The following is a 19,361-nucleotide window of genomic DNA, read 5'->3' as shown; positions in this document are numbered from 1 at the left end:
TCTATTTTCTGCTTGCTTCTGCTTTTGCTCCTTAAATTCCAACAAATTATGGATTTCATGTGATCCATTCCAGCTTTGATGAGCACCTTCAGGCTCACTGGATAATGAGCACACACAAACGTGGTTGAAATTAATGCAGTTTGAGGCAGTTTCAGGTTTTCTAGATTAATGCCAACATTGGTTTAATTTATGGCCTGTCCAGGAAACCGGTTGCAGATTCTTTGAGGACTTGTTTCCTTGACATCGAATAGTATGAGAACTGACATTCTGGGAAAGGACACAGATAAATGATTGTGAGCACACAATCAGAATCAGAATCAGAACCTGTTTTATTAGCCAAGTATGCAATGATACAAAGAATGTGTCTTGGCGTTTGATCCTGGGATATCAAAACTTGAAATGAGATATTGACTGTACAAAGGAAATATGGACTGTGCTATGAACAAAGAAATGAAGTGTATGAAACGTATGAAGGTGACAAGTGCAAAAATTAAATGTGACATGTAATAAAAATGCAATAAATAATTAAATTATTTAACAGTGTAGGTAGAATGCAATGTATAATGTTAAAACCAGTTTGATGAAATATATGAAAGTGACAAGTGCAAGGATTAAATAAGGAATGTGAAATTTAAAGTCCCGTTTGATAACAGTACAGTTCAGGTTATTATGAATCTCAGTCTTTTTCCTGAGGGAAGAAGTTCAGAGAGTCTGTGTCCAGGGTGGGATGGGTCAGAGATGATCTTGTTTCAAATGATGCGCTGCAGCCACTAACTGTCCTCTTCAGTTGCTGCACTGTACCAAACAGTGAAAGATGATGTGAGGATAGACTCAATGATGGCAGTGTAGATAAAAGGCTGCCTGCATCAGGTTGAGCTTCCTCAGCTGCCTCAGGAAGAACATCCTCTGTTGGACCTTCTTGGTCACAAGTATTTGGACTTATGACATAGTCTCATACAGTATTGTGGTTGGTCTTTCTGTCTGCAGTGACTCATCCTTTGTCCATAATCGAAACAAAAAGTATAGGTCAGAGTAGAAGCTAGGCTAATCATCAAGATCCAGAAAGAAAAATTCAGGTCAGGACAAGGTGTTAGTAAGTTCCACCTGCCTCAGGGAACCAGTTTCTGCACCACCCTCTTCTCAAATAACTACAAGGTCTAGCCTTGTTAATGTATTCGGCAGGACTAAATACTAATTGCCAGCAATTACCTGCACTTCCCTGCAAATCCTACAGAGCAGGACGGGAAATAATTAAAACCCTGTGGAGCTTTTGACCATCTGAAGTGCTGTAGAGCAATGTTTGCATCATATGTTTTAGCAGGCATGCAGGGATACACATGCATATTGCAAGCATTGCAGGGGTGACATGATATACATTTCTGCCCTTTGCAGAGATGCAAAAGCTGCAAGCTATTGTGAACAATGCAAGTTTCATAACTTTGAAAAAGAATATTTTACAAATGTTATAGTGATAAACACTGAATGTAGTTCTTCAGGTATTATGCTCCCGCTTGTCCTCCGAGGCTGAATTGAGGAGAGTTGCTGTCCATGGTGCTGAACCTCTTTTTTCACTTTGGTGCCTCTCTGCCTGCATGGCTAAGCTTCCACAGCTGACAGCATTTTTTGGAGAGGAAGTGGCAGGAGAGATAGGGAGAGAAAGTCAGGCTGCTTTGTATTTCCATCATGCCTTTTATTTATTAACAAATGAGTGATGTGGTCCTCTGACGCCTATTCTCGGTGCAACGTCTGACTCAATTATCACCAAAACGCAAACAACTAGCCCACCATTTTTTCATTTGTATGTAAATGAAAATGCCAAATGACCCGGCAAAGTGCATTTCAAGGTCAGGGTAATACCAATATGTTGTAGTGCTGCCATTTAAAATAGGGCTGTAATGGTCCAGTCACATTACTGCTGGTGCAACTCAATTTCCTGCAGTGAATACCAGCGTGAAAGGAACTGCATAGTTAGTGTGAACAAGAGGCCAAAATTGGGGGAAGAATGCCTTTTTCTGTCTCTCAGAGGAGAAGATCCCAAATGTTATCTACTCAGAGTAGTACAATTGCAGAATATTGGCTCCTTGTGCTTCAGCACTTTCTCATGGGAACACAAAACTGTCTTAGGAGGCGCACTGATTTTGCCTGCACAAGCGAAACACAATGTGAGCAGAAGACTGACATGCCATAAAAGACTCATATGGTTTCCTTTTATTTTTTACAGAGAAAATTAACTTTTTTTTACTACTATAGTAGTCATAGTCAGATTACTTTACTTATTGAAACCTGAAATTAAGATGAAAATACAAATGAAGTCACATCTGTTAACAAAATTAAACATTAAGGTGCAAGCTGAGGACCATTAATTGCCAGTTGCACATTTCACTTGAGTCACAGGCCTCTTTTTTAGCGATATCTCCAAGAATCTTTCCCTTTTACTTTATATTTCCACATGGCTCATTGCGGGGGAAGATGGGATCTGCATGTTGAAAATTAGGCCTGTGAAAAAACTTAACCCAAACTATAACCTACTTAACCCACTCAGTTACTTATAGAACTATCTAAATAAAGTATGATCCACAATTACTAGCACAAACCTAAAGTATTGATTAATAATGGTTTATTCATGGCAGACACGCATGTTGTGGAATGAGCACAGCAGCAGCTTAGCATAGCCCACATCCATTTAGCACCTATTGTAATTATAGGGACTGTTTATACAAGCCATGCAACTAGGCACAATGCTCACAAAACTGGGATGCCTGGCCAGTTTTCTCTATGCACAGATTTCACGTCAATATATAAAGAAACTTTACAATTGTTGTCATTGATTCATATATGTGTATAAATGTCTGCTTTAAAAGTAATAGAAAAAAATCACATAGGCCTGGCCACAACTCCAGACATCATGAGGATGAGGAGGAATTTGTGGAGAATGTGAAGAGCATGAAAGAGTTAAACATCAATCTGGAAGTGTGTGGTGAAATGTCAGAGCTGAAGTCGGGACAGTTTTAGACTTGAGAATCTAAATTCTCATTGGATGAAATATTATAGCATGAAATCAGTTAGTGCGTAAAATGCTCTTTGGCTACAGTGGGAACTGTGGAAATTCTAATTATAATGTAGATGTTACTTTTTCTGACAGGCTTAAACTGATTTATAGTGACTCAGTTTACTCTTTTAGTATCTGTTGTACTTATTTATGCTATTCTGGCACCTTTATTAGTGTTCTCATCTGCATTTATTGATGTTTACCAAATGTGTGATATAAGACTATCATTAATATGTATACATGATTTATGAAATATTATAGTTTTCCAACAGCACTCACCATTTTTTAAAATGAACAATAGCTCAGAGTTTAGATATATGCTCTGTATCACTCCAATTCTAATACAATTATTATTAAGAATATTTAATAATGGTGACATAAAGGACTTTAAAGGACATGTTTGTTCACTTTTTGCTTTATTTAGGTTTACTGAATATGTACAATACAAAGACTTTTTCACTAAATGTATCTCAAAGTGTACTCTCATATTTTACCCAATATAACAATGTATAACAAGGCAACTTCCAATCTAAATGGACCAAAAGTTGTTCAAAAAGTAGTAATATCTCTGTGCTTGTCACTTACAGTCCAAATATGGCCATCCAGACATAATTGGCTGAAAGTTTATATCGAAAGTATTTTAAATATGTTCCCAATAAACAAATGCACAGCCAGACATGGCTTAGATGTACTGTCCTGTTTGGCATTACAAATATTTTCCATATTGGATTATTTATTTTATAGGCATAAATTGTAGTAGACTCAACTGGCCAGAAGATGGGCTTCAGTTAACCCTTCAGTTAACTCAGCTCTTCTGTGAACACCTTGACTCTTGAGCCCCTTTAACTTTTTTGCACTTTGTTGATTGTTGCACCACTTTCTTGTTGTTTATGGTATTTCTTATGTACTTGTCTACTTCCAGTTGTTTCTTACTTTAATTAAAAAATGAATTAATTAAATTGAAATTTAAAAAAAAAAAAAAACACTCTGTCTAGCGCTGTTTCTCGTTGCACTTGTACCTGGTCAGCTACTTAAGAATTAATACTAGGACTCTTGAGTCACTGTCCTCTAAAGCTTGATTGTCTTGCCAAATGATGAAATGTAAATATAACCCTGTTTTAAGGTTACACTGTCAAATCAATAAACCTTTATAAGAGGAGTCTCAATCAATAATCCTGTGATCTGTTACATGCATGATACGAGTCCTTTCAGGTCTGCTGGTGTCTAAAGAAAAACTCAGAATCCTAAAATTGTGACATGCTGAGGATTTTTTTTATGGGAACCGATATAATGGGAACTGATGGGAATGGAAACTGGTGGGAATTTATAACCAGCATTTGAAATTACATTTATGTAAACAGCGAATGTGAAATGACTAAAGGTGTCATCTTTGAGCTCAGATGCCATTTTGTATTTAGAGGTTGAATCACTAGTGACTTTTTAATGTTGAGCAGGTAATGCAGCCTCTTCACTTGGCTTTTAGCAAAGCTTTAAATCACTGTGTTGGTAAATCCAATGTAATTGTGATTCTCGGATGTTTTAATGTTGATGTTGTTGGAGGTTTATGGCCACACCAGCTGGTTAGGTGCAGTTCTTCCTTTTGGGACATATTATATTGCTAAGTTGAATTATTCTTGGCAAATGCATCACCTTTTAGTATATTGTACTGGTATATGTAAGGGATAATGCCCAACAAGGTGTCCATTATCAGGAATTAATGGATGACGGAGAGGCCAGAACTGTCCGACACACAGGTGCTAAATGGACACAATAGTACACAATCTGCAAAATACCTCTTTAGAGGTATTTTGTATAAGTGGTGTACTGACTTACAGATATACATCTTGTCAGGAACTTTTTCTTGAGGATGCAAGTTGTGAATCCACCAATGTGACAGACTACCAAAACTAAAATGTATATACTGGAATGATACGAAACTTCAATTTTTTATAGGTTTAGGCTTATATCTTCTTTGTAAACCTTGCAATATCAACTTAAATACTCATTTCAGTGAAGGGTCACAGGGCATGAACTCTAATTGAGAATATAAACTGAATGTAAGAAAAGAATAATTCTCTTTTCCTGGATTTTGAATGTTATTTTTAATGTCTGTATTGTCTGAAATCAATTTTAAAACACACCACAAATGGGGATACTCTTTACAAAGGCGATCTTTATAAAGGCGGTGGTTGTTGTTAAGTTGTAAGTTTGTTCAGTACTTTATCCTCATATGAAAATACAGATGAGATCGATGTCTAAATGACCCCCAAAACACTGACATGTGACCTCATGGAAACATTATAGCTGCGTTTTAGAAGCATAATACAGATATTACAATAAAACTTTAAAATATCAAGCAGATATCATGTCGAAAATGCACTGGAAATTGTAAGATAATGTAAGTTTTTCCAACACAACAGTTGATATCAGACTCTGGGATACTATACTTTTTAAAAATATATTTATATATATGCATTTGTTATTGTAGCCTACACTAAATTGTTCCCAGAAATGCCTGATTTAAATAATCATTATAGGCTTGACTATTTAAAATTGGACATTTCACTGTGTTTTTTTAAAATAATAATGTGAAATATGGTCATACAAAACGTAAGCGAACATATTTTCCGGGTAAAAAGGGTGATGCCATGTTTGAAAGGGTCCACGCTTGGCTGGACCCAGGGTTTAAGGAAGCTTGTCCGCCCGGCCGGCAGTCAGAGGGGGACTCGACGGCGAGAGCTTCGGGAGGTTGTGTGAGCCGGTGACGGACGCCGAAATATCTCCACGACGGCTCACCTAGCATCCTAAATCAACGCAGCAATGAACAAACTCTTTCTGTAGCGGTCGTTTTGTGTCATATCCAGGTGAGTTAAACTTGTGCACTGTCTGGTTTGCGGCTCTAGCTGTGTGAAAATAGCCGAGGCTAGGAGTGTACGCTGTGGCTCAATACAAAGCCTTTCTTTGCGGGAGAAAATGCCGGGGCTGCAGCAGCCGGGAGGCCCGCCTGTGTCTTTCAAGTCACCGACTAGCCGCGGTTATCCCTCCAACGTATCGCACCATCTCGCTCTTCTCTCCTTAAAATGTAACCTTTCTGTGTTATACACTACCTTAACTGGACATTACTTACGTTTAACGCGTTTAACAACCAAACGCGGTTGGTTTTTGACAACCGTGGCCGGTACCAAGAAACATGGTTGCTCTGCGGAGTCTCCTAGCGCTGCACGCCGGGCATCGGTGCAGTCCGCGCCGCTAGAGGGTTACGGGGATAGCCGGGGTTGCTGTGTTGCAAGCAGGAAACAGTCCCGGGTAAAAAAAAAAATGCACGCAACAACACGTTTCGTTATGTAATACTGAATTTGCGACTCACTAATGTTGGCACGTCTGTCTAAAACTTTCTTTGTACACATGATATGTCAAACTAAGTTGGCATACGTTTTCAGCTCGGTTTATGTGCTTTTTTTGGCATTTATCCGCGGGGCGTCTACAGTCGTTACGTGAGGTTGTTTTCTACCAGTTATAATCTGTGATGAGTATGTTTCAAAGGTGGGTATATAATCTCTTGGTGTCAGGCTGTAGTCGGGTTGCCCATTCGCCCCTGCAGGTTGCACACTGAGCCAGAAGGGAGGATTTACATTTTTGGTGGGTACAGGCTAGCAGAAGCTCCTGCATAGCGACTCCTCGGCGGGGTTAATGTCCTTTCGACAGCTTGTTCGTGCAGGCACCACTAGTGGCTGTTGCGGGGTGTAACTTTGAGCACAGGACAGTCTCATAGCAGTCCTGGGTTCAAAATGCTACATTATCGGGGGTGATATTTGTGTGCAAGAATTGGTAATTAAAGGACAGCTTCACAATTTTTTCCAAGTCTGTCCTAAAACAACAGTCAGGTGCCCAAATCGACACTGACAGATGTTTTGCTTGCTGTAATCATTCCTCCTGTTCATACTGGCCATTAAGAGCTGCCTTCATAATGCACTTTCAATGTAAGGGTTGGTGGACAAAATCCACAGCCCTCCCTCTATGCAAAAAGTTTATTTTAAGCTAAAATCAGGCTTCAGCTGTCCAAATTGGTCAAATCAAGTCAATATATTTCAAAGTTGTTGTCATTTTAGTGCCACACTCCCTTCCACTGCAGCTGAACAAGAAAACACTGCCCATTGAGACCCAACGAGAGTTTTTTGTTTTTTTTTAACTAAAAAGACTGTTACTGTGGAAGATACCCAATTATTTGACAAACTTAGGCACCTGAAGCCTCATATTATCTTCAGATACACTTTTGAAAACATTTTTGCTCAAAATGACCACTGTGGATTTTGTCCCCCATCACTTACAATGGAAGCACATTTAAAGGGGATCTTCTAATGGTCAGTATGAACAGGAGGAATTATTAGGCTACATTGAGAAAAAACTGTTTCAATTTTCATATGGGCACCTGATTGTTGTTTTTAAGACAGACCTAAAAAATTGTGAACCTATCCTTATAATCCTCCCAAATACACATGTTTGCACCATTTCACAGAGCACAACTAAGATGCAGTCTTGTAGAATATGTCTAGCTCATGTCAAAGAACATAACTTTGTGTTTATAACATGCAAAACCCAAAATATATTCACTAGCAGTCCATAATCAAGATGTATGAAACTAGGCCAGCAACTAACAATTAGGCTATTTTAATTACTTATCAATCTGCTGATTTATTTCCACAATTAATCAATGAATCATTTGGTCAATAAAACATCAGAAAATGGTGAAAAACACCCATCACAACATCCTGAATTATAAGGTGATATCCTCAAATGTGTTATTTTATCCAACCAACAGCCCCAAAATATTAAATTTACAGCAATATAAGACCAGGAAAAGCAACAAATTCTCAAATTTGAGAGCCTTGAACCAGAAAATGTTTGGCATTTTTGCTTAAAAAATTCATCAAACAATTATTTGATTATCAAATTAGTTGCAGATAAATTTTCTGTCGATCAACAAATTGGTTAAGTGACTAATCATTGCATCTCTATATTAAACCCAGTTTCATTTACTCGAGTACTGTACGTAACAGTGCAATGTGTAGAATTTAGTGGCATTTAGCAGAGCAGACTTGACCTGAAAATAAGAATCGTGTTTTCGTTACCTTAGAATGAGTCCTTTATATCTTCCAAGGAAGCGGGTCCTCTTCTACAGAGCCTGCCATGTTGCACCGCCATGTTACTACAGTAGCCCAGAACGGACAAACAAAACACTGGCTCTAGAGAGGGTCTTTCACGTCTTTTACGAGTTTTACGGCCACCGCAGGTTCCCCTAGATGCTTGCCAAGGGAGGGGGAGGGGTTTCAATTGGTTGCAATGTGCAACCTCACCACTAGATATCACTAAATGCTACATACGGAGCTTTTAAACAGTTAATTTTTTGTTAATTGAACTTGTCTTGAACATTTCCAGTTTACCCCTGCTCTATGGCATTTCAAAAGGGAATATTGCATTTTTTACTCCACTACAGATGATCTGAAAGAAAGCTAGATGCAGATTAAGATCTATAACGGTGCATTGTTGTACAATTATTATTATACAATGTAACATTAAATAAAAACAGCTGAACTACATTAAACCCCAGAGTATATTAAGTAGTTAAAATCTGCTCCACCCTCACCTGCTACAACATTAAAATTGATTCATCAGTAATGATAATCTAATAATATAATGTGTAATAACATGACATAGAGGTGCCATTCTTCCTGCCTAAAGAGTACTAAGAGTTATCATTTTCATTTCATTATCATTACATTTACAGCATAACATCATTGCATTTGTGGATAATACTTCTGTACTTCAGTAAAATCTTCAATGCAGAACTTTTACTTGTCAGGGACTATTTTTACATTGTGACACTGCTGAGTAAAAGATCTGAATACTTTTGACACCACTGATTGGACTCCAACCTCTTCATGACCTGACGTCTTCTACTATTTATTTGGTATTGAATTACACAGCAGGATGTGTGCGCAGTAAGAGCTGTCCATCAAAGAGTGAACGAAGAGCGCTTAAACAACCTCCGATGCAGAATTAAAATTGAGGGAGTGGAACAATTGGATAAACAGGATAATTTAACACCATTCATTTGAGTGAGTGGATTCAGTAATGACAGCTTTGGATTCAGGATGGCAGCTGTATTAAAACACAGCTGCCATCCTGTCACTGACACTCCTGGTGCATACATAACCGGACCAGCCACAACAACCTGTAACTTCAGTTCCTGCAGCTATGACAATAATCGAGAGATTAATCGATAATGAAAATAATCATTAGTTGCAGCCCTACCACAATACCCGATGGGCTCAATAAACTAATATCTGCTGTTCTTAAATTGATAAAGTGGGATCTGCGGACCTCTATTGGCGCACACAAAAGTGATGGTTTTATTTTGCCACTGTAATCTTAGGAGGACTACAACTAACGATTATTTTCATTATCAATTATTGAGACAGCTATTTGTCAATTAGTCATTTGGTCTATAAAATGTCAGAAAATGGTGAAAAACGTCAATCTGTGTTTCCCAAACCCCAAGATGACGTCCTCAAATGTCGTCTTTTGTCCCAACCGACAGTCCACAACCCAAAGATATTCAGTTTATTAGTTTATTTTTTCTTTAAAAAATGTCCCAAAACAATTATTAAAATAGTTGCAATTAATTTTCTGTCCATTGACAAACCAATTAAATGACTTATCATTGGGGATCTAAATCTTAGCATTAGGAGAGCATGTATAAAAGTGACCTGAGATCATAGATTTCTTTCACCTTTTTTATTATTTGGAGTTGAACTGTGTTTAAAGAGTGTATCTTAATCAGCTGAAGTGGATTGTTTAATAACTACACCAGAACAGTTCCTAATACTTCTTTCTTATTTTTTTAAACATTTTCCACCCAAAGCCACAATCGAATCATCAAAGAGGGAAACAATGAACTAGTCCGAGAGTGAGCTGCGATAATGACGTGTGCAATGAAAAATCATCATATTTCATGATAGAGTGGAATATTGTTTTGAAATGCAGTTGTATTTTTTTTCTTGGAATAAAATGTATTAACGCTCCAACCAGAGCTTCAGGGAATCCCGTAGGCTGGATTAATAACCGAGCTAATTGGGCAACAGCCCTGATGTCTCAGACCCTCAGGGGCCCGAAGGCCCCAGGTTCATTGTGTGGCAATTACACTGTGGAAATTTGATTTATTCAGATATAAATTAAATTATAAGGGCCTAAAGTGTCTCTTGCATTTTTAATCTCAATCTAATCCTAATCTGTTTCTAATCCTAAACCCTGTTTAGTAGGGGGATGTCAAAATCAACTTTTAATACCTTAGTTACAGTTGACCTTATGTTTATGTCAACCTTGGCTTGTTTCACTTTGTGTGTTGATTGCGTATTGGACCGTCATTTTGCATTTGTTCATCTTGAAGCAACTGTAGAACACATCTGCAGGTTTTTGCGGCCATCGGAAAACTTGCTTTTTTTGGCATGCTCCAAAGTTTTGGCTGGAAGACCTGAGTTTATCTGCCATAATTTTTCAGAGCTGTAATGAAGTCCATTCTTTCCCTCAGAGTGACAGAATGTTGATGCACTTGAACTCTTCAGTTCTAGTGGTTTCATACTCAACAGATTCCCTGTAGTGTTTTGGTGTAGAACTGAGAAATCACTTTTATGCACTTGACTTGACTAGAAAATGGGTCCAAAACAAGACTATGAGGAGGCATTGGACATGCTGTGCATGGCACGCAAATGTCTCAAGTCTCCCAGAAATTCCATGAACCGCCAACAAATGAGCACCAACTCCTGCACCCCCAAGCAGCAAGGGAAATCTCCCAAAACTATGCAGCACCATTACATTTACATGATAACACAGTCTGCATAAGTGGTGCAGGGTGGTTGCAATGAGTTCCTCCACTGGATGGCAGCAGTGCGCTGACAATGCCCATTCAGTTCGACATTCAGGATGTGTAGATGTGTGCTTTGAGATCTATTTTGATCAAATATCACTTGTGTGAATTTGACTATATTTCCAAGTTGATGTGCATATCTTCTTAATTTAATTAAGTCAAATTGTAGGCTATGCAACTGACAATTGTTAGTATGGAGGTACTTTTTTATTTTACAAAAAGTCATGTTTTCTTTTGTCAGAGTGAGAGCTCAACAATAGTGGCAGACATAAATTGCAGCATCTTCAATACTGAAAGATTAGTCCCTTAATTGACCAGTTAATCAAATGAAGTGCACTAGTCAACAACAATTTTTGTAATTGATTGTTAGTTATTTATCAAGGAAAAATGTCAAACCTTTACTGGTTCTAATACTTTAAATGCTGATTTTCTTTAGATTTTTTAGACTGTTGGTAGAACAAAACAAGCAATTTGAAAACCTTATATTTTTGCTGTGGGCACATTCACAATGTTCTTACATTTCATAGAATAAACAATTATTGTAAAAATAATCAGCAGATTAACTGATAATGAAAATTGTGAGTTGCAGACCTCATTTTGTGTGGCAGTAGTCAATAGTAGTACTCAGCTACCTGAAACTCCCTTGAAACATCCCTCAAATCTTCCTGAAATAAATTCTCATAGTTCAAGATGTCCATGCATGATTAGTCAACATGTAAATTTAGACATCTTTAGACACATTTTTGTGGGTGGGCCCATTTGCAATATTGCAGCTCTCACAAAACACCACAGATCTGGCGTGTTGATACAGAATGACTATATGCCATCAAAATACTTTTACATAATCACATAAAAATTCAACATATTGGGGCTTTAATTATCAGTGCAGTTTGACTTACCTGTCTCTGTTTGTTTTTTCTCACAGATTGAACAATGTGATTGTTCTTGGAGGCAGCCGCACTCCTATGGTCCAGGACCTCACCTTACTTCACTAGAATGTACTTGATGAATGTACCTCCTGTCGCAGCGACTCACACAGAATGGAGAAAATGTGGCCCACCTGGAGGCTATAGCCTTCCAATCTGCTTCAATGACTCTGACACTGAGTTGTCCACCAGAGGCACACCTATCTCGGATAAGGTCCAGATGATCATAGAGAGTCTAAGGAGCACCCAGTCCTCACTCGAGATGGGCGACGAGATCGAGGGAAATGTGCTATCAGGACAGGAAGGTCATCCCCAAGTCTGCAAGGTTGCAGTGGGTTCTTTTGTAGGAGCCAAGTCCAAAACTAAAGGTCCCACTGAAAACCAGCAGGCAGGTGTTTCCTCCCCAATCAACCATGAGAGCAGTGACTCTGACAGCGATGATTCTGTGGACAGAGGAATTGAGGAGGCAATACTGGAATACCTGAAGGAAAAGGATGATCACAAACGCAAGGCGGAACCATGCACCACTTTCCTCCAAACATCCAAAATTCCCAGGAAAAACCCACCTATTCCTGAGGTTTCCAAACAGAACTCTGACAGCAATACATTTTTGATTGCAAGCAACCAGTTTCCAAAAAGTGTCAAAGCTGAGACCCCCACAGCACCAGCTGTCATACCTATAAAAAAGTATATCAAAAACAAGGCCTTTCTTAATGACAACACGGTTAAGAAATTGGAGTCAAATAAATCAGCCAAAAGTTTACAATTGGCCAAAGAGCAGGCAAAGAGCCCTTCAAAAACAATCGACCTCCTTAACAAAATAAAGTCCCCAGTCACAGTTAAGGAGGAGGAAGATTCAAATGATTCCAGTAGTGATGATGGCATCGAGGAGGCCATTCAAAGATATCAGTTGGAGCAAAAGGAGCAGCAGAACAGAAGGGAAGCATTCAAGTCGCCTGCATTCGAAGAGGAGTCTGACTCTACAAGTGATGATGGGATTGAGGAAGCTATTCGCAGCTACCAGCTTGAGCAGCTGAAAGAGAAGAGCGTCCTGAAACCGTTCTTACACAAGCAAAAGCCCATAAGTAAGTCATTAATACAGGCTGTTGGAAGTACAAGCACGGAAAACATGAAGAAACACAAAGTGAGAAAGAAAAAGAACAGAGCAGAGAGAGAAGTGAAATCTGTTCTACCTCCATCTGTTTTCATACCCAAGAACACACTTTCTGACAGCCAGAGAGGTAAAGGGAATGGATTACTTTCACTGAAAGTTGAAAGTTTTAAGGAGCAACCTACACCTGCTCCTCCAAAGGCCAATACAACTGCAGAGCTCATGTGTGCTGAGGCAATATTGGACATCTCAAAGACTGTTATGCCTGTGACCTTCCAACATAGTGTCGGCCTGAGCAGCTGTGCCCGCAACGAAACTTCCTTGCAGTCTTCACTTCCTGACAACTGCCCAGATGATGAAAGTGACGAAAGCTCTATTGACAGCGAAGATGGGATTGAGCAAGAAATCAGGAAATTTCTTGAGCAGAAGGCACAGATGCACAACAAGCCACCCAGCTCTGCTGTGACTCAAGAGCCAAAAAGTATGAACGAACCAGAGAAGATGAAAACAAAACAAGTTGCAACCCAAAAGAAACCTCCAAGATTGTCCTTGACACAGAGAAGAAAACACAAAGAGGAAAACTGTAGTGTTTCCAACGCATCAGGGATAGATGATGTTAAAGATACAGCCCCTAAACCTTTACATGAGCATAGACAAGAATCAAGCCCATTGGTATCTTCCCAGAGAAGTCAAACACAGCCAATAACTGGATTACACAACACAGATCAAAGTGGAGACAAAAGCAGCTCACTTGACAGTGATGAGGACTTAGACACAGCTATAAAAGACCTGCTCAAGACAAAAAAGAAGTCAAAGAAAAAGACAAGAGACTTAAAGCGGAAATCAAGGAAGTGCCTCAAGGAGGAAAAACCACTGCTAGCGAATGCTTTACAGGCCAAAAAGTTAAAACCTGATCCTATTTCCAAGCGTAGTGCTTTGAAAAAGGTTCAAAAGAGTAAAGATGACATGAGAGACAAGTCTACATTGAGTAAAAAGACAATTTTGCAACATAAACAAACTAGCAAGAGTAAAGAGCATAACATGCATGAGGATGAAACAGAGAAATTGAAAGGGACTGAGGGTCAAGACACCCCACTGCTATACAATGCTCAGACTCAGACAGCTCTTCAGATAAAGGAAGACAGCAGTTCAGTAGACAGCGATGATAGCATTGAGCAAGAGATCAGAAGGTTTCTGGCTGAAAAGGCCAAAGTTTCCACTGCAGAGAAAAGTAAAGACGGAGAGGTGTCAAGGAATGGTACTGTCATGGTTGGTACCCCACTTCAAGATGAAGACAGTAAACAGGAAAATCAGCTGGCTGAAATTCCAAGGAAAAGTATCACTCCCCTTTCTGGACGATCTCCTCTGAGTAGTCCCGAAAGTAAACCACCTCAAGATAGGCCGCAACTTCCAACGCCACTGAGTCTGCCGCCAGACAACTCTATCTATTCTGTCAGTGCACAATCATGTCTATCCTCAGTCCAGTCCTGCAGCCCCAGTCTTTTGGAGCCAGCAGACGGGGCAGGGGTTGCTAGATCTGAGCAAAGGTGGCCTTCAACTGGGAGAGGTGATATCCAGGATGTCACTCCACAGATGGAGAGAGTTCGGCCAGTTTTGAATCCCAACATTGCTCATTCTCGCTCTGAGTCAATCAAGTGGCGCCAGAGCCTTGGACTCCCCACTAGTGACAAAAGGACTCTCAGTCGAACTCCATTCCATATCACCTCGTCTAAGATCAGCGAGACTGCATCAGAAATTCCTCCATATCAAGGTCGGGGCATCGACCTCAAATCGCAGACTCCAGTCACTGTTTGGTCCTCTGCAAGGACCAGCAGAGCACCTTTCACCTGCTCTACAGAGAAAACTGTAAATACCACGTTTCGACCGCCTGTTTTGAATCTTTTTTCCGCTGCCAGGGAGCTCCCAGGAATGTCATTTACACGGAGCTTTGCGCCTGGCCACAGTTCGCAGTGCCCTATAGAAGAAGAAACAGAGAGTATGGTGCACATGTCTAAAGACAAGAGCGTGTTTGTCGAACTGGAATCTGATAGGACCAATCATGTCCAGGTCAGAAGCAGGGAAAGGAGCGAGGGAAAGGAGAGAGCGAACTTGCTAAGTGAGATAAAAAGAGAGGGCGAGAGCATGAAGATAGATGATAAAGAAGTACATCCAGAAAGAACAGAGGAAGAATTTATAGATGAGGCAGATTGTGAGTCAGACAACAGGAGAAATCCAGAGAAGAAGCAGGGCTTTTCCACATTGTAAGTATTTCTTTGGCCACTATGTCGCACATAGCATCATAATCCAATTTCATCACTTGATTGTGCCCTGCTAATAAATATAATGTAGGTTATGATCAAGTTCATTTATAGGCTCTAAGGGAATGTTTGTTGATAAGAAAAACGAAAACAGGCATTTTTAAAATGTGTTTGTACATTTATATGGCTATGTAACACAACAGCAGCATCATGAAACTTTTTTTTGTGCTCTGAGATTAATTCATATCACTGAACCTTTTGAAAAGCAATACGGTGACATTTTGGCTCAGGAGGCAGACTGGCATGAAAATTAACCTCTTAATATGATAAAATAAAGGTTAAGGCCAAATGCTTAAAATTAGGATGTATCTTTTTTATGTAGTGGGACAACACGATGAACAAAGTTCATCAGAAAAATACTTGCTGTTATCACATAACCTTACGCAATTTACCTGAGATAGGTTTACTTTAAGTGGAAGACCTTTTTATGTGCAAAAGTTAAAAAGTCTTTATTGCTGATGTTATTGTAATATGTTTCCAACACTGCCTTCATGAAGGGTATTTCAGTAAAAACCCCAAAACACAACATAGGCTATATTGTACAATTAGATTCGATCCATTCACGTTCAGCTGTACAGCTTGGTGTGAAACAGAGAAGAGACCAGTTAAAACACTATTGGATAATTAATCAGCAGCTGTTTTTTTATCATCAGTTAATTGTTTCAGACATTTTCAAGCAAAAACATCCAATATTTTCTGGTTTCTGCTTCTCAAATATCAGGATTCGCTGCATTTCTTTGTCAAATAGCAAATTGAATATTTTGGGGTTTTTTGACTGTTGGGTCAGCCAGAACAAGACATGAAGATTATGAGAAATTGTGATGGGCATTTTTTTACTTTTTTACATTTCAAACAATCAGTTTGAATAATTGGCAGATGAATCAATTCTTAAAATAACCTTTTAAACATTATTAGCTATGTTATAAAAACTTATGTAACGTGATTACATTTATTAAAATAATTTGAATTATGTTAGAAAATTAGACAAGTTAATAGAACGAGACCAAAGCACGAAAACCAACTCTTCATTTTAAACTGGTTATTTTATCACCCAGCACTTATCTCTTTCTAAATTCTGAAGTCTTTCACTGATCGATTTTGATGACTGAAACTCTGACCAGACTGCGCTCCTGGAATATTCATTCACCCCCACAACTTATGAAGCATAATACATTTTGCTGTGACTGAACCTGCCCAGTTGTCAACCATTTACTTTATATACACTCTTTAGTTGTGGTTGCTGGTGTGGTCAGCCCATACTTTACTCTTTCCTCCCCAAGTAGTACCTTCCATCCAACTTGAAAAATGTGTCTTTACTTCATCCCTCACCCCAAAGAACATTTTTTTCATCTCACACTGCTGGAGCTCTAAATCAGTCCCTTCCTTTTGTGCTTTTAATGATGATTATTTCAGAAAATTTCCCCTCTCACCTCACCTACAAATGCAGGATCGCCTTTTTAACTTTTGCACATAAAGAGTAAATAATCCAGGGTACACTTCTAAAACAAGTTATTCCCTTCACCCTCAGTATATACCTTTTTTTTTAGGGCAATTTCAGAACGACAGTCGGTACTGGAAAACCAAAAAACCAAGCAGGGATGCAATCTTGTATCCTTTCAAGTACCACAGAGATATTAATATACTACATTTCCCAACATTATTTCTTTTTCAGACACTGAGCCCTTAGTTCACTGTGTGGTTTAAATTCATACATTTTTAATAATCAGTTGTCAGTGAAAGCCACTACAGCAGTCTTGGACTTCTGACCTCTATGACTGAAGTGTTCCAGATGCCACAGAAGCCACACATTTACTCGTCTCTGTCGCTCTGTCTTACTAGACTTGATATTTAGTGTGTTCATTTCTTTCTGTCATGTAAAAGTTTTCTTGAATTTCCTATGTGAAAAAAAAGGCTATTTATTTTTGTTTATCAAAAAAAAAAAGTTACTGAACATGCTGTGCATTGCCAGGTTTTGTAAATATTTTGTAAGAGGTGTTTTCTTTTCTTTTACTCTTTCAGATAAAAAAAAAAAAAAACTTGCTGTGTCTTTTAAGTGCATCTGTGTAATAAAGAGTGGAATCAAAGCAACAATGCGTCTTCTTCATTAATAATATATCATTTATAATATTGGAACACTCCTCATGGTGATGGAAAATCTACCGTCTTTTAATTTACGAGCTATACTCACTGGCTTGAAGATGGTCTATGAAATGAATGACTGGGGAGTGGTCTCATGCATGTGCTGCTCTGCTTTGCTCAGGTCTTTGTCCAGTGCCATTGACCCTGGCATCACCTTCAGACCTTGCATAGCTCTTACCACAGAGGAGAGAAGCAGGACGTTCAACAGGAAGTACCTGACTGATAAATACAAGAAGGTACCATTATGTAGAAACAAGACAGAGTTTGCACCACTTCACTATTTGTATCCCTTTAAATCATTCAATGACATGTTAGCTATGCTCACTAGTCAATCATTTGCAAGAAAACTCAGAATATTTCTTTTACTTTGGCTGTCGAATCCAGAGATTGTGAAATACTGTATTGCACAATGTTTGCAGGCGACAGCTGCTCTGAGTAGTGTTTTCGTGCAGAAGAAGACTGTGCAACATGTCAAAAGAAAGCTTCAGTTCATTTCGGTGAACAGGTACGTGATCCAAATGGTTTTAACTCCACAAGTGGTCGCAGTAAAATAAGACTATTTTCATCTTTTTCAGGAGAAATGAAGCGCCGACCCTGCACAACATAAATAAATAAAAAGTAATTATGCATTTGAAACATTCATGTGTTTGATATTACAACATGAGGGCTGTTTTTGATAATTATTTTGAATTTTGTAAAGTTTTTGTTTCTGTAAGGTTGGATGTTTCAGGATAATGGCAATTTTTCATTTTGGATTTGACCTTTTTTAACTTTTTCTTTTAGTTGGGATTTTGGAAAAATCGTTTATGCCATGTTTTGTAATGTTACAATTTATATATTAAGGACATTCTACAAAATATATAACATTAAATGGCAGAAAGTTTTTGTTCAAATAGATGAGGACAATTCTTTGTCTTTTTTTCCCCTTGTTTTGAACCATTAAGTGAACCCTAAATTCCAGGAACTGCCTGAATATTCTGCCATTTTTCTTGACTTTATTGTCTTATTGTTGTTGTCTCTTTTCATGTTGCTCGTGAAAAATCAGAGTTCAGAGAGGTTTCAGGCTTTCAAGTTAGTTGCAGTTCTTAAAAACTCATATTTGCTCACCCTGTACCAGAGAGATAGCATCAACATTTTGTCATAATACAGCTGTTGTTATTGTAAGAAGAATATTTGTTCTATATAAGGAGATGTTGCGTAACATTAACACTTGTAATGTTAGTAGGATTGTATTTATAAATAAAGTTGTTAAATGAAAAAAAAATCACTTGGGCTCATGGGTATTGTAGTCTATGATAGAAAACTGCCACAACAGTACTTACTACACAGCAATTCATGAACTACAAACTGACTGCAGAATATTTTATTTTTATTTGTCCAGAATATGCAAACAAGAGACATTTATTAAGGAATGAGCTGGGACATAAAGGGATTAAACACATGGACCTTAAAACAATCTTCACAAACAATCTTGGAAATTCTGGTTTGAAACATATCCTTACCTTTAAAAAAAAAACATATTCTTAACTTAAACCAATGTCTTTCTTGAGTTTCTGTAAATAATGATTAGTTGGACGAAAAGGATTTTAAAAGATATCTTGACTTTGTTAATTAAAAAAGAATGTATGCAGCAATAGCCAAACTCTTTCTCAACAAATATATCCAGTAAATGTGGACCAATATGATAAAGCAGGGGGTGTACTTATGATGTCTTGTTGAAAAAGTTGATGGATTGTTTTATTCTTAATGTGTTCACTCTATGCTATGAGGAACAAGTTTTCCCAACTTGTTTCAAAGACAATTAAGAAAAAAGTTGGTGTTGAATAAATTCAACATAATTATAGTGTTGACCATTTTCGTTAAATAACTGAATTAGCAATGAAATATTATATCC

At 38.3% G+C, this 19,361-nt stretch overlaps 1 protein-coding gene and 1 long non-coding RNA gene across 2 annotated transcripts; one reads left to right on the top strand and one right to left on the bottom strand.

Annotated features, from left to right (window-relative positions):
* Positions 1-311: 311 nt before the first annotated feature.
* On the bottom strand, positions 312-6,797 carry LOC121885571. Its single transcript, XR_006092584.1, has 2 exons — positions 6,177-6,797; positions 312-1,610 (listed from the first exon to the last, which is right to left on the bottom strand). It is a non-coding gene; the product is annotated as an uncharacterized LOC121885571 (long non-coding RNA).
* ppp1r26 (protein phosphatase 1, regulatory subunit 26) lies at positions 5,709-18,734 on the top strand. The gene is made up of 5 exons (XM_042395167.1): positions 5,709-5,913; positions 11,899-15,271; positions 17,589-17,703; positions 17,887-17,972; positions 18,043-18,734. Exons 2-5 carry the CDS (start codon positions 11,970-11,972, stop codon positions 18,080-18,082), a joined length of 3,543 nt encoding a protein of 1,180 aa, XP_042251101.1. The 5' UTR covers positions 5,709-5,913; positions 11,899-11,969; the 3' UTR covers positions 18,083-18,734.
* Positions 18,735-19,361: the final 627 nt, after the last annotated feature.

This window comes from Thunnus maccoyii, chromosome 19 (assembly GCF_910596095.1).
Source record: "Thunnus maccoyii chromosome 19, fThuMac1.1, whole genome shotgun sequence".
Taxonomy (NCBI): Eukaryota; Metazoa; Chordata; class Actinopteri; order Scombriformes; family Scombridae; genus Thunnus; species Thunnus maccoyii.
This window is presented reverse-complemented; position numbering and strand designations above follow the sequence as displayed.